The 13645-nt window shown below is 33.9% G+C and overlaps 2 protein-coding genes across 4 annotated transcripts in view; one reads left to right on the top strand and one right to left on the bottom strand.

Moving 5' to 3' along the window:
* Positions 1-13645, bottom strand: part of NFAT (nuclear factor of activated T cells 3) — a 118423-nt gene that overhangs the window by 76842 nt on the left and 27936 nt on the right. The gene's annotated exons all lie outside the window — the stretch shown is intronic.
* On the top strand, positions 7587-9659 carry LOC149910742 (uncharacterized). The gene is made up of 5 exons (XM_090116424.1): positions 7587-7707; positions 7960-8092; positions 8214-8396; positions 9034-9139; positions 9316-9659. Exons 1-5 carry the CDS (start codon positions 7658-7660, stop codon positions 9657-9659), a joined length of 816 nt encoding a protein of 271 aa, XP_089972550.1. The 5' UTR covers positions 7587-7657.

The following is a 13645-nucleotide window of genomic DNA, read 5'->3' as shown; positions in this document are numbered from 1 at the left end:
GTAATGTACACTATGACTCTTGCTTTAAATAAGCCCCTTTGTCTTCATCAATTATACATCACAATAAAACGTTAAAATCATTTGACGACGCGGTTGGCGCAGTGGTAAGTAACTGCCTACTGAGCCGACGGTCCCGGGTTCTATCCCCGGTCAGGGCAAATATTTGTGTGATGAACTCAATTATTTGTTCTTGGGTCTGGGTGTTATCTATATAATATGTATTTATTAAATATTATATTATATTTATCGTCATCTAGTACCCACAACACAAGCCTTAATTGAGCTTACTGTGGGACTAGGTCTATTTGTGTAATAATGTCCTATAATAATATTTATTTATTTATTTAAAATATTTATATAGGAGAGAATCGCAAAGGTTACAAGTCAAATACCCAGTCGCAAATTTTTAATCCAAATACACAAATGTCAAAATTGACACTGACAGTTGGTTGAATGATAAAAACCAGATCACACCGGTTTAAACATATAATTATGTAGTTTAAACACAGGATGTAGTTCAATGAGTTTTTTTCTATAATAGTAGGTAATTAAAAGGATAATAAAAAAATATAAATAAATAAATAATTAATAATAAATAAATATAACTACAGGAGACAGGAGCACGTATTTTTAATTCTATAATACTTAAAAGTTTAAATAAAAACTGCTTTAGCAAAAGCACCACGGAATGGTGTTACCAATACCAATTGGCAATTACCTACTAAATAGAAAAACAGTACAAAGATGATGTACGTGAAAACAAAACAAAATCTTATATTATACCTATTACGTAATATCTTTGTAGAATAAGTAGACAATTATTTACATAATATTATTTACTAGCTTTCCACCCGCAGCTTCGCCCGCGCATTCAAAGAAAAACCCGCATAGTTCCCGTTCCCGTGGGATTTCCGGGATAAAACCTATCCTATTTCCCGGGATAAAAAGTAGCCTATGTCCTTTCTCGGGTATCAAAATATCTCTATACCAAATTTCATGCAAATTGGTTCAGTAGTTAAGGCGTGATTGAGTAGGTAACAGACAGACAGACAGAGTTACTTTCGCATTTATAATATTAGTATGTTTAGATATGGATTTTCGTTCTATTTTTTATTTCAATACTTATTTTAAAATGTTATTCGAAAGATAAAAACTTCAAGACTGATGCAATTTAAACCAAGAGAAATCTACTATATAAAAATAAGACGGGTTTTCCTTCCTGACGCTATAACTCCAGAACGCACGAACCGATTTCCACGGTTTTGCATTCGTTGGAAAGGTCTCGGGCTCTGTGAGGTTTATAGCAAAGAAAAGGTGTCTCTGGTGGCGAAACGGAGTTCGCCCGGTTCTTTTAAAAAATAAGCTCTTCGATACAGTCAGTATTATAATATTGCCACTTGTCCATGCGATCAAATAGATCTAGAAAAAAACCGGCCAAGTGCGAGTCGGGCTCGCGCACAAAGGGTTCCGTAGCAGCAAATATAATAAATTACAGTTAAATCAACCTATCTCAAAAACTATAAGAGATACTTTGATCAAACCAAAAATCGTTGAAAGAGTTAATTAGCATGCATCACCTCTATTTTTTTTAGAATTTTATACCCCGTAGTTATAAAAATAGAGGGGGGGGGACATACTTTTTACGACTTTGAGAGCTGATATCTCAAAAACCGTTCACTTTAAGAAAAATGTTTTTTAGAAAACTTTATATCATTTTAAAAGACCTTTCCATTGATACCCCACACGGGTATGTACATCGAAAAAAAAAATTTCATCCCTCAGTTACATGTATGGGGGGCCCCACCCCCAATTCTTTTTTTTACTATTTAGTGTCATATTTTTGTAGCGGTTCATACAACACATATTCCCATCAAATTTCATCACTGTAGTACTTATAGTTTCCGAGTAAATCGGCTGTGACAGACGGACAGACGGACAGACGGACAGACGGACAGACGGACATGACGAAACTATAAGGGTTCCGTTTTTGCCATTTTGGCTACGGAACCCTAAAAACACTGTTATTGTTATTATGTAACACGTGTTATTAACTTAGATGCGTGATTCTATGGTTTCTTTAGAAACTTCCTTGCCAACCCTTGACGCTTAGATGTAATTTATTTAACGATTTTGTCATGCTTTTGAAAGACGACTTATTTTATAAATGTTTTCAATTAGATTTCCAATTTTTTTGAAGTGAAAGTTCTTTATCGGGGTTGGACAAAAATTTAGTGTAACATTTTTGCGTTACGCCGCGCCGTACGCGTGACATTTTTGAGTTACGCCATACTCGTGACATTTTTGAGGTCATAAAGAAGTTTCACTTCTTACGTGTGTACTCTAGTACATGCATACATTTTTTTTTATTGTTGACAATGCAAAGTTTTTTGACAAAATGAAAAAAAAATTGTGTCTATTTCTTATGTTTCATCCCTTCACGTATATATATTCAATAGTCAATTCTTTATTTTAATAAACATAGATCAGTAATTCAGACGAATATTATCTATTATCAACTCATTACCTACTTAACAAATAAAGGGGTCAACGAACGTCAAGGCCTTCGAAATTATATCGATAAGAGGTTTGTGCGTAATTTGGTGTTATAAATAAATAAATCATTACCATATAAAACATTGATTATATAATGATATGTGTTTAGGTTCAAATTAGTGTAAAGGTGGCATAACTAGTAATCTCGTAATCTTCTTATATATAAAAATGAATCGCAAAATGTGTTGGTAAGCGCATAACTCGGGAACGGCTGAACCGATTTCGATAATTCTTTTTTTATTATATTCCTTGAAGTACGAGGATGGTTTTTATGTAGAGAAAACGTAAACATGTACCACGGGCGAAGCCGGGGCGGTCCGCTAGTTTCCAAAATATTTACATAAGATTTGATCGCGTTTTATAACTCTGTGGAAATAATGGTGGATATGCTCCTTTTCATTTTCTACATTTTTTAATTTTTTAGTAAATATTAGTTTCGTAGAAGTATTTATTGGGATTTATTAGGGTTTCAAGTTTCAACTTTCAAGAAGGTATTTCAGAATTCACAAGAATGTTTATACACTACTTATCTATACTAATATTACAAAGCTGAAGAGTTTGTTTGTTTGTTTGTTTGAACGCACTAATCTCGGGAACTACTGGTCCGATTTGAAAAATTCTTTCGGTGTTAGATAGCCCATTTATCGAGGAAGGTTATAGGCTATATTTCGTCACGCTACGGGCAACAGGAGTGGAGCCACGAGGGTGAAACCGCGCGGAGCAGCTAGTCTACACTAATATTATAAAGAGGAAAACTTTGTTTGTTTGTTTGTTTGATTGTAATGAATAGGCTCATAAACTACTGGACCGATTTTAAAAATTCTTTCACCATTCGAAAGCTACATTATCCACGAGTAACATAGGCTAGGTTTTATCCCGGAAATCCCACGGGAACGGGAACTATGCGGGTTTTTCTTTGAAAACGCGGGCGAAGCCGCAGGCGGAAAGCTAGTTAGTTATATTTTCTGCACTCGCTTTTTAGTTATTGCGTATTATCAAAACTTAAGCAAGTATATTTTACAATTTTAAATATCTAGGTACTTATATCATATATGTATTTAAAATTTTATTTTATAAGGTATCATCAATTGTCACCTTACTTATGAACAGATTCAATGCTTGTAAGTTGTAACACCTTGATTAAACATGATGTTTCAATTTTCAAGTTATCGTCATAATAAGGAAAATAATTGTTTCAAACATGTTAAAATGAGTAGGGTTGTAACGGAGGCCTACTTAGCGGAGGCGGAGGCGGATGCGGAGGTGAAGAAGTTCGCCTCCGCGGATGCGGAGGTTAACGGAGGCGGAGGCGGAGGTGAAATTTGTTGGGAAAATATAAATAAATTTATGATTAATAGAGTCAGCAACATGTATTTATAGTATACAGGGTGTCCCACTAATGGTATACTAAGCGCGAAGGGATTTGTAGTTTTGCATACACTGATCACGTAAAAAATACTTAAACAGCAAAATTACGCCAAAAATTTTTTGCTTAATTTTTCCTTAAAATCCAAGTTTTCGTCTCTAGCTTCGCGCAACCGGCATATACCTACCGCTACTACAGGTTGCTTGTTATGGGTATACACATAGAGTTTTGAGAATTCGTCTATTTGTCAAAAAAATTCGTCTGGAATTTAATAAGTATTTTTTACGTACTCAGCGTATGCAAAACTATAACCTCCTTGGGGCTTAGTATACCGTTGCTGGGACACCCTGTATATAATGTGTACAATTATACCTTACATACATGTTCATGATTCATCTTAGCAATCAAAATTGACAAGAGGCAAATTATATTTTACGAACAAAAGCTTTGCGGCTTTTTCGCCTTCTAAGCGGTTTCTCAAGGGTTCGTAAATTAAACCAGCAGCACTAAATAACTGTTCGCTTGGCACTGAACTTGGAGGCGCCGATAAGTAAATGCGAACTATGGGAGCAAAAACTTTATATTTAATGTTATAATATGATTCACACTCCCACCACCCGCTTGGCCGTGTGGGAACACGGCCAAGCGGGTGGTGGGAGGCGGCTTAAGCAAACTCTCGAGTCTCGACCATTTCACTTGAAAACACGCGGCCGTGTCGCCTAACGTCGCTCCTTGCGCGTTGTTTTTGATCGTAAATGAACTTCCGATATGACTCCGCATAAATTTTGCGGAGGCGGATGCGGAGGCGGAGGTTAAATTTTTTGCGGAAGTTCCGCAGTAACGGAGGCGGAGGCGGAGTTCCGTTACAACCCTAAAAATGAGCTATAAACCACTTCGAATCTGGTATAAACTGCCCCGAACTAGTTTTTTTTAATAAATATTAAATTCTCACGAAGTTTACGTCTATCACCAGCTCTAATGGTACCTACCTATAACATAATTTATTATAACCTTTATTCAATATTATTTTCTTGTCATGATTTTATATGATTGATGATGGTTTTATTTAATTGTATATTGATTCCTATTGATTGAAAAAGTGAAAAAAATCGAAAAACTTGATTCAAAAAGTGCTAAAAACCACTCTATAGGTACTTAGTACTTACTACTACCAACTCTAAATAATATCTATTATAATATCAAATTGTATGATTTTGATACGGTCTACCCATTGAGAAAGAACCGTTATAAAAGACAAGTTTAAAAATCTAGGTACCTACATAAACTAATATCAAGTAATATACATATTACATATATTATATAATACAAGACGATCGTATTCGTAAAGCCCTTTGTACCGTATATAAGTACCTATCTGTATTTGTCTATAGATTTTTTGATAAATATATAAGTATATAAAATTTAAAATTTTGCATCCACATATATTGATATCAGATCTTTACCTAATACAATGACTGCACGTGAACATTTAAAAGAACGTAGTTACACATAAATTGTTACCGACGTCAATTCCATAGAAAAATTATATATTCAATGAATAAATAGTAAACGGAACGCATCGACACCGCAAAATGAATCAATCATGGCCGCCGCTTAGTGTTGCAATTAAATATACAGGGTTACCTTATACGGAGGATTGTATTGTATGTAAAAAAACATAATCATATCACACGCTGTACTAAAATATAGGTATCTATCCATTTTTTATAGTGTTTTGAGACTAAAACCTTTTAGAATAGGTATAGCTAACGTCACGTTAAAAATTATTGCAACTTGAGTACAAACATCCTACATGAAATGCCAGCTTTTAATACATTAAATAATTATTTACGAACGTATTTAAATAAACATATGGATATAAGTAATCCATACTAATATTATAAATGCGAAAGTAACTCTGTCTGTCTGTCTGTTACTCAATCACGCCTAAACTACTGAACCAATTTTCATGAAATTTGGTATGGAGATATTTTGATACCCGAGAAAGGACATAGGCTACTTTGTATCCGGGGAAAATGACGCAATCCCGGAAATCCCACGGGAACGGGAACTATGCGGATTTTTCTTTGACTGCGCGGGCGAAGCCGTGGGCAGAAACCTAGTGTTCATATAAATCTCTTTTACCTATTTATAAAATGAATTTATCTCAGTAAATTACTAGAATTAGTAAGTAGGTAAGTAGTACTTTTTTATTATTTAATACCTTTCTAATTCATACTCTACGAAACGGAAGTTCAAAACAGTGATCGATTTATACATTGCAAACGTGCTCTTACGATTCTGTAGTTTGTACCTACAAAATATGAAACAGATTTGCATCTTACAATCTGTAAAGAGGAGAAAAGTCATTAACTCGGTAACCCTAAACTGATATCAACATTGCAAATTGCTCGACTACTCTAACTGCGATAGCTCTACTACAAGGTCAAGGCTGATTAGCCGTGCGCACACCGTGTTGAGAAAACAATACACATCTCATTCGCACACATGACTAACGCCCCAATTAGAAAGAGATGGTGTCCGCGAAAATTGCCTAACACTACTGAATTTCGTCCGCATTCTTAGCTAAAAATAAATCATTAACAAAATTAGACGCAATGCATCATTCGTGACAAGTTGGATACTAATTGTTCATTACTTGAACGCGAGGCTCTGCTTACTTGTTTATGTACCTATTGCTTCCGGTAATTCGCAAGGACGCAGAGGTTATGCGTGTAAAAATATTATGTCCATTTTATGCATTTCGCGCGTTTAATTGAAAAATTGACATAGCAATTTTTTATGACGTGTGATGTTGTTTTCGTTCATCGGCGCGAATTATGAAATTTATTTTTATAATCTAAAATTGAAATTAAAATTCGTTGGCGGGCAGTTAGCGCGTCAAAAACGAGTTATATAAAATCTCGTTTTGTACAATTTATGTAATTCGAGCGCATGTTGATTTCTGACTTATGAAATGGGAACGAAGAGGTTGTTAGTCAAGTAGATAATTGAACTAAAAATAAATTTGGTATTTCTACATGATTGACAGCAGGTTTCTAACGCACGATTTTGAAAGGCCGTATAAGTAAATCAAATTCCCCGGCACAGATATTAAAATTAAAAAAAAATATATACTCAAATGGTGTAATAAAACTGTTCAGTTTTGAAATACATAAAATGTCCAACTCGGTACGCGCATCCGAACGCACCGTTCAAATCAGCACAGTACCCCTAGCACGAATATTTGTAGGTTTCGTATCGTAAACGTTTCGAGTTGTCGATACGAAAACGGACTAAAACGAAAGTCGGAAGCACGAAGCACTTTCGAACCAGTATCGAGAGCTCGATACGATAACGTTGGTGACGTCATACTAACGTAAGCAAGGATGGGAAAAATAGAACGAATGATCTTACCATTGAGTGAATGTTTCGTTCAGAAACTGGATAAGTATTTAGTTAATTAAAATTTTTGTGATTTTAGGGCATTTAAAAATTTAATACTGTTTAATTTATGACGCAATACGAAGAAACTGCAGAAAAAAATAATATTCAGTTAGATAAATGGCATAATAATTTAACTGATTACTAAAACATTGTGTTTGATTTGACTGTATTCCTAAACGAACGACGGACGCGGGACGCTCGAAGCTCATTCAAGGCCAACTTTGTTTTGAAGTGCTTGTGTCTTGTGTTGTGATTTAAATTGTAAGTTTGGAACTATTTTATTGTTCTACAATGAGAACCAGCCACCCGCAGTACACCATTATGGTAGAATTTATGGAAAAGTAAGTGTATTACATTTAAGATTTTATTGTCATAAGCATATTTGTGTTGATTTTAATAGTGTTTCAATGGGATTTTTGGAATATATTTTTGTAAAGTTTAAAAGAGCTAAAGTTTATTTGTATACTCAAGTTAAAGTATTACGCTAGTCATGTGTAATTTGTAAAAACAAAATTGAAAAAGAAAGGTACCTAACACATATTATTAAAATATTAGAGCACACGGTCCTTTAACTCACGTTTAATTTATTTTAGGCATGGAGACTTATCCAAACCCAGTGGGGGTCCTCGTGGTAGACATTATGTGCAGCAAAAATGGAAGGAGTTAATTTATATGCTCAATAGTGATGGCACTGGGGATTCTCGAACAGAGGAAAAGTGGCGGAAGGTAAGCCTATTATATCCTAATTACGCACATTTAAGGAAATACACATACTTCACACAATTTGAAATACATGCATGCATAATTATATTGGTGCTGACATCCTGCTCTTGTTCATGTTTGTTAGGTTTGGAGTGATTTTAAGAACAATATAAAAAAAAAGTGGGCGAAAATAAATAGGTCTGCTCAGGGTACAGGTGGTGGGCCAGCGATTCAGCTGACATTAACAGACCTTGAAAACAGGGTTTTAAATTTAATTGGAGTGCAGGCTGCTACTGGGATGCCTATACAAGAAGCTGGATTTGTACAGGTGTGATATTTTTGCTTTGTAATGTAGTATATCTTTTTTTTTCATAGCAATCGTTGTAATCTCAGGGAAATATAATAAACTGATAATAATTAATGATTTTCGAATTATCTGAATATTAAATTCCATATTGGGACAGAATATGAACAAAAGTTTAACTTGTCTGCAACTTACCTACCTAACCTTGTAAAAAAGGGTCACCACTTAAGTTTTTTGTTAGTATTGTGATTTGTGACACTTGAAATTCTTGTGTGGACGACTGGCTGGGGTTTGAGTGCCACATAATGCATTGCAATTATGATCTTTGTTTACAATGTCTTAACTTTGGTGTTTCTATGAGCATTAATGAATACTCTAAAGTAGTATTTTGTTTTATAAAAAAATACAATAGGCATACTAAACAGTAAAGGTGGCCTTTACTCACAAATTTTAAGTAAGCACTAATATGCACTAAAATGACTAATAATTATAAATGGTAAAATATTCAGTAATGATAATATTTAAATTAATGTAAATGTAAACTGTATAAAAACAATGTAAACTAACATAGTAATTAAGAAATTATACTCACAAGTGGACCTCTGTTGTTCTATTAATAAATAAAATAATAATAATAATTATACTTTTTTATTTTTTATAGGTTGTTGGTGGAGAGGATGTTAGCTTGTCAGGTGTACCTGCTACAGAAACTGTAGACGAATTGACTGTGGATGATGCTGCTTATGAATATACACCAATTCCTGAAGGTTGGACTTACTAATATACCTTATAATAACTCTTTTGTTTGTCATAACTAAGTACTAGTAACAACAAAACATTTAAAAATAAGATCTTCAAATACTTAAAGTAAAAAAAAAAGTTCCTGATAACTAAAGCTAGCAGAATAGTATTTACGTTGATTGTTGAATCTCAACTTTTCCAGATGAATGGAATACTGCAGGAACAAGCAGTCAACCCACAGTCGCTCCACCTCTTCCTCCTCCTACTCCGCCACCAGTACTTACACCACCACCAGGTCCAGTGCAAACCCAGTGGCAACCGCCGAAAAAAAAGAAGAAGCCTGAAGATTTAGTTTTAAAAGTATTTAAGGAGTGTGAGACGAATGCTAGGGAGTATGAAAAGGAGCGTGACCGAATTGCACAAGAATTAGAACGAGAGAGGATTCGTCAGCGTGATGTAGAGCTTCAGTTGCAAGCTCAGTGGTTGGATTTTATGAGAGAGGCGTTAAAGGTTTTAAGTTCATATTTAGAGAAAAGAAGTGAATAGTGTCTGATTTTTCATTTTATTTGTATTTGTTTTTCATTTTTGTTGTTAACAGACTATATACCTATACACTATTCACTTCATTTTCTTAAAAAGAAAACATTTTGTATTTGTTAGAATTAAATTTATTTTGCTTAATCTATATAAGGGTTGTTAACAGACTATATAAATATACACTATTCACTTCAATTTCTTAAAAAGAAAACATTTTGTATTTGTTAGAATTAAATTTATTTTGCTTAATCTATATAAGGGTTGTTAACAGACTATATAAATATACACTATTCACTTCAATTTCTTAAAAAGAAAACATTTTGTATTTGTTAGAATTAAATTTATTTTGCTTAATCTATACTATTTATGAAAGTAATATCTTAAAGGTACTTAATTCTATTTTGTAAATAACGAACATTATATTTGTTTCAAACATATTAAACTATATTTTTATTCTCCAATGCTACCTTAATTATAGACTTCAACACAAAAACCGAAATCAATTATTTACATTATGAAGCCGATTAATCCTATCTACTAACATGTTTCTTATGGCTCTACCGCGAATCAATTCATCTGAAGAACCACTTTCGCGAAAAGGTTCTTCTAGAGAAGAAAATGTTGAAACGCCTAATCCAGAAGAATATATTATATCGTCTTCAGGATCAGGCAACATAAAATCTAATGCTAGGTTGTGTAGAACGCTACATGCCATTATGATCGAAGCACACCTCTCAGGGGTGTAATGTAATGTGCGGTCCTTACTAAGGCATCTCCACCTATTTTTGAGTCTTCCAAAAGTATTTTCGATCACAACTCTGGCCTTCCCATGGATGGTAGTATATTTTGCCTGTGGAGTGCCTTCAGCAGCATCTGTGATTGGTGTCATCAACCAAGGCCTCTGTGGATATCCAGAATCCCCTGAAAAAATATTTTTTGCATATTGAATTATATAATCTTACAACAGACAATAACCTTATCACTTAATTATCTATGTCTTTATTTATAATTGGAACAACCTACATGTAAAAAAATAGTTACCTAAAAACCACACTTGTTCATTATTCCGGTGTAAGTCTTGGATGTACCTATTGGCTTGACTGTTTTCCCAAATAAAAGCGTCATGGGTGGCACCTCCATACTTGGCATTAATATTTAAAATTCTGCATTCACTGTCACATATCTACAATTTAAAAAATTATATTGGTATAACATAACAAACATTTATAATTTTATTAGTATAAATTAGTTGAGTGATATCTCACCATTTGCACATTCAGTGAGTAGAAATGCTTTCTGCAGTAAAATAAATGTTCCATGTCTCTTTTTGGAGTGAATATGTGAAAATGAGAACCATCAATGCACCCTATTACTCCAGGGATGCCAAATTTTGTATAAAATCTGTAAATAAAGTATTGTAAGTGAAATTTTCTAGTATTAGGTAGCTATCATATTTGTGGTTATTCAGTTGATCCTGCTTTTGCTGTTTAACATTCTGCACTAAATTAGTTTTATTGAACTACATACTTATAATTATTACTTACTTGTTTTTTACAATATTTCGCTGCTCTCGTGTTGTTGGAAATTTAACAAACTTATTTAATATTAAAGGGTTAACAAGAGCATCAGTAACCTCCCTCACATATTTGCTAACTGTAGTTTGGCCTAAATATTTAGCCATTCCTACAATTCTTTGGTAGGAACCTGTAGCATAAAATGACAAAGCACACAGCACCTAGAAACAAAAATGTTAATAGTTAGTAGTGTAGCTGTGTATTATACTCACATAGTATGTATTAGTTATTGTACACATTATAATGAAAGGTACCTACGTAAGTAGCTTATTTATTACACTTACTTTGTGTTCCAGGCTGATCCTTTTACTTGATTTTAGACTGGATTTTTCTTTCAATTCGCGACATAAGAACAAAAATGCTTCCTTACTTAGACGAAATCTATTTTTAAATTCTGTGTCGCTAAGGTTTTGTATGTTAATATTTGCCAAATTCTTTCTGAGTAAAGCTCTCCTTGAGATTTCTCTGCAAATGTAATAGTAAATTTAAAAGATAACTTGTTGTTTATTTATTAAAATATAGTGTTAAAAAAATCACTCACCTTGTTTCTCTTTGTTCATTTCTACTTTCAACAATCAATCGCGCTGCAAGATAATAGTAAAATGCACTACGTCGTGGGGTGCTTCTTGTCAATCTAAACATTTTCTAACAAAATATATCACCACAATCACTAAAATTATAATTTTATTCATAAAATAAACTCCGACGAAAGTTTTCTCACTGTCAAATTTAAAGTGAATAAACATTCGTGAAACTCGTAAGCCAGCTTTCGACACTTACGATACTATCCGTCAATTTATGCCTTCGTGCTAGCTATCTTCATACAATCGCCTAAGTTACGTTTCGTATTCGATACGATGACGATTCGAAACTTACATGTTTTTGTTCGTGCTCTGAAAATTAGTTCAATATACGCACACCAGAGGCGCTGTTCAAGTTCCCATACAAAATGCTTTCGTTGACGATACGAATACTTTTTCGATAGTGATTCGTGCTAGGGGCACCGATAACAACAAGACGTGATTGTCAATAAGCGTTTCAATGGAGATGTAGCAATCAGGAGATATGAGGAGCATCCGTTATTGGAGTCATTACGGTCGGCCAGTCAACAGACGGGTCAATATGCACTTACTGGCCAATAAAGGAGATTCATCGTTTTGCATCTGTTTGCTGTTTCTTATAATCCCGACTTAAAGGCTTGAAACTTGTTAGTTGTTTTAAATGATCGTGCTGGTGTCTTTTTCTAATTGGCAAAATTGATTTTAATGGTGATTTACAGGAAAGATTGCATTTAGATAATTAGCTCATCCACTTAAAGAAGAAGCGGGCTAACACTGCTTCATTTACAAATAAATAAAAATATAACGTTCAGGAAGAATAATTATTTTTGACCCAAAAATCTTCAAAATAAAAAAAGAATCTTTAAAGACGGTTCTCTCCGTGGAAAGTCCGTAACAAACCGAAAAAAATATGGTCGAATTGAGAACCTCCTCCTTTTTTCAAGTCGGTTGATAATTATACCATTACCACAGCCATTATCAGCCTTGGCCTACGTTATTTTCTAAAAGTCACGGTGCGGTGCTCACATACCTACTTCAATATACTATTTGATCACATACCTACTCAAGATACTTTTTAAGGAAATTACTTCAGTATACTACGGTACTAATTATGGATATAAATCATTTACCCACTAATTAACACGTTCATATGATTAATAGCAGGAAATTTGTGTACAAGTAGGTATATACTATAAGTAGGTATATACTTACCTACGTTTTTCATATTGGTGTAGTGATAGGTCTTACAATTGAATTTTGAAGAAACATAGTTCAGAACGATGTTATTAATAGAGATGTCCTCTGGGTCTCCGTCCTTAATTAAGAATGTAGAAGATAAAACGAATGCATAAAGATATTTTAAAAAAATACCTACATGTACGATTATTTATTTTTAAGGCATTCAAAGGCATAAAAGACCTTCCACTCAGCTTTCTGCCTATCTGCGTTTTATGAATTGTTCTTAAAAAATAAAGAGCCCTTTTTAACGACGTTTTTAGCTCGTTGTAGCCCAAGAATTTGCGTAATTGCAAAATTGGAAGACATAAATTGAAAATGGAATGTCACAGCAGTTATGTCATGATTAAAAATAAAAACCTGATAAACAAGCCAGTGTTTATACATTTGAGAATTTATTTTGATAATTATCCAGTCGTTGAACTCAGTGCCTGATGTTTACGTTTTCATCATAGAAATCTAAATAAAAAGACACTAGAAGTCGTATGCGCGCGTGACCTTGTCGCCACTCAGTTGACTTCCAAGCCACCAGTGCATTCGTGGCTGTTCAGTTGCTCTAGAGACGTGCGTATGTAAACATGGTGCGTTTCAGCATTTCCCATTGTGGAAATTCTTCCACAAGTTT

The sequence above is a fragment of the Colias eurytheme genome, chromosome 2 (genome assembly GCF_061535395.1).
Source record: "Colias eurytheme isolate Ceu_HAF_F1 chromosome 2, ilColEury1 Martin Lab GWU primary, whole genome shotgun sequence".
Taxonomy (NCBI): domain Eukaryota; kingdom Metazoa; phylum Arthropoda; class Insecta; order Lepidoptera; family Pieridae; genus Colias; species Colias eurytheme.
Note: the sequence above shows the minus strand (reverse complement) of the source record. Positions and strands in the feature narration are given on the sequence as shown.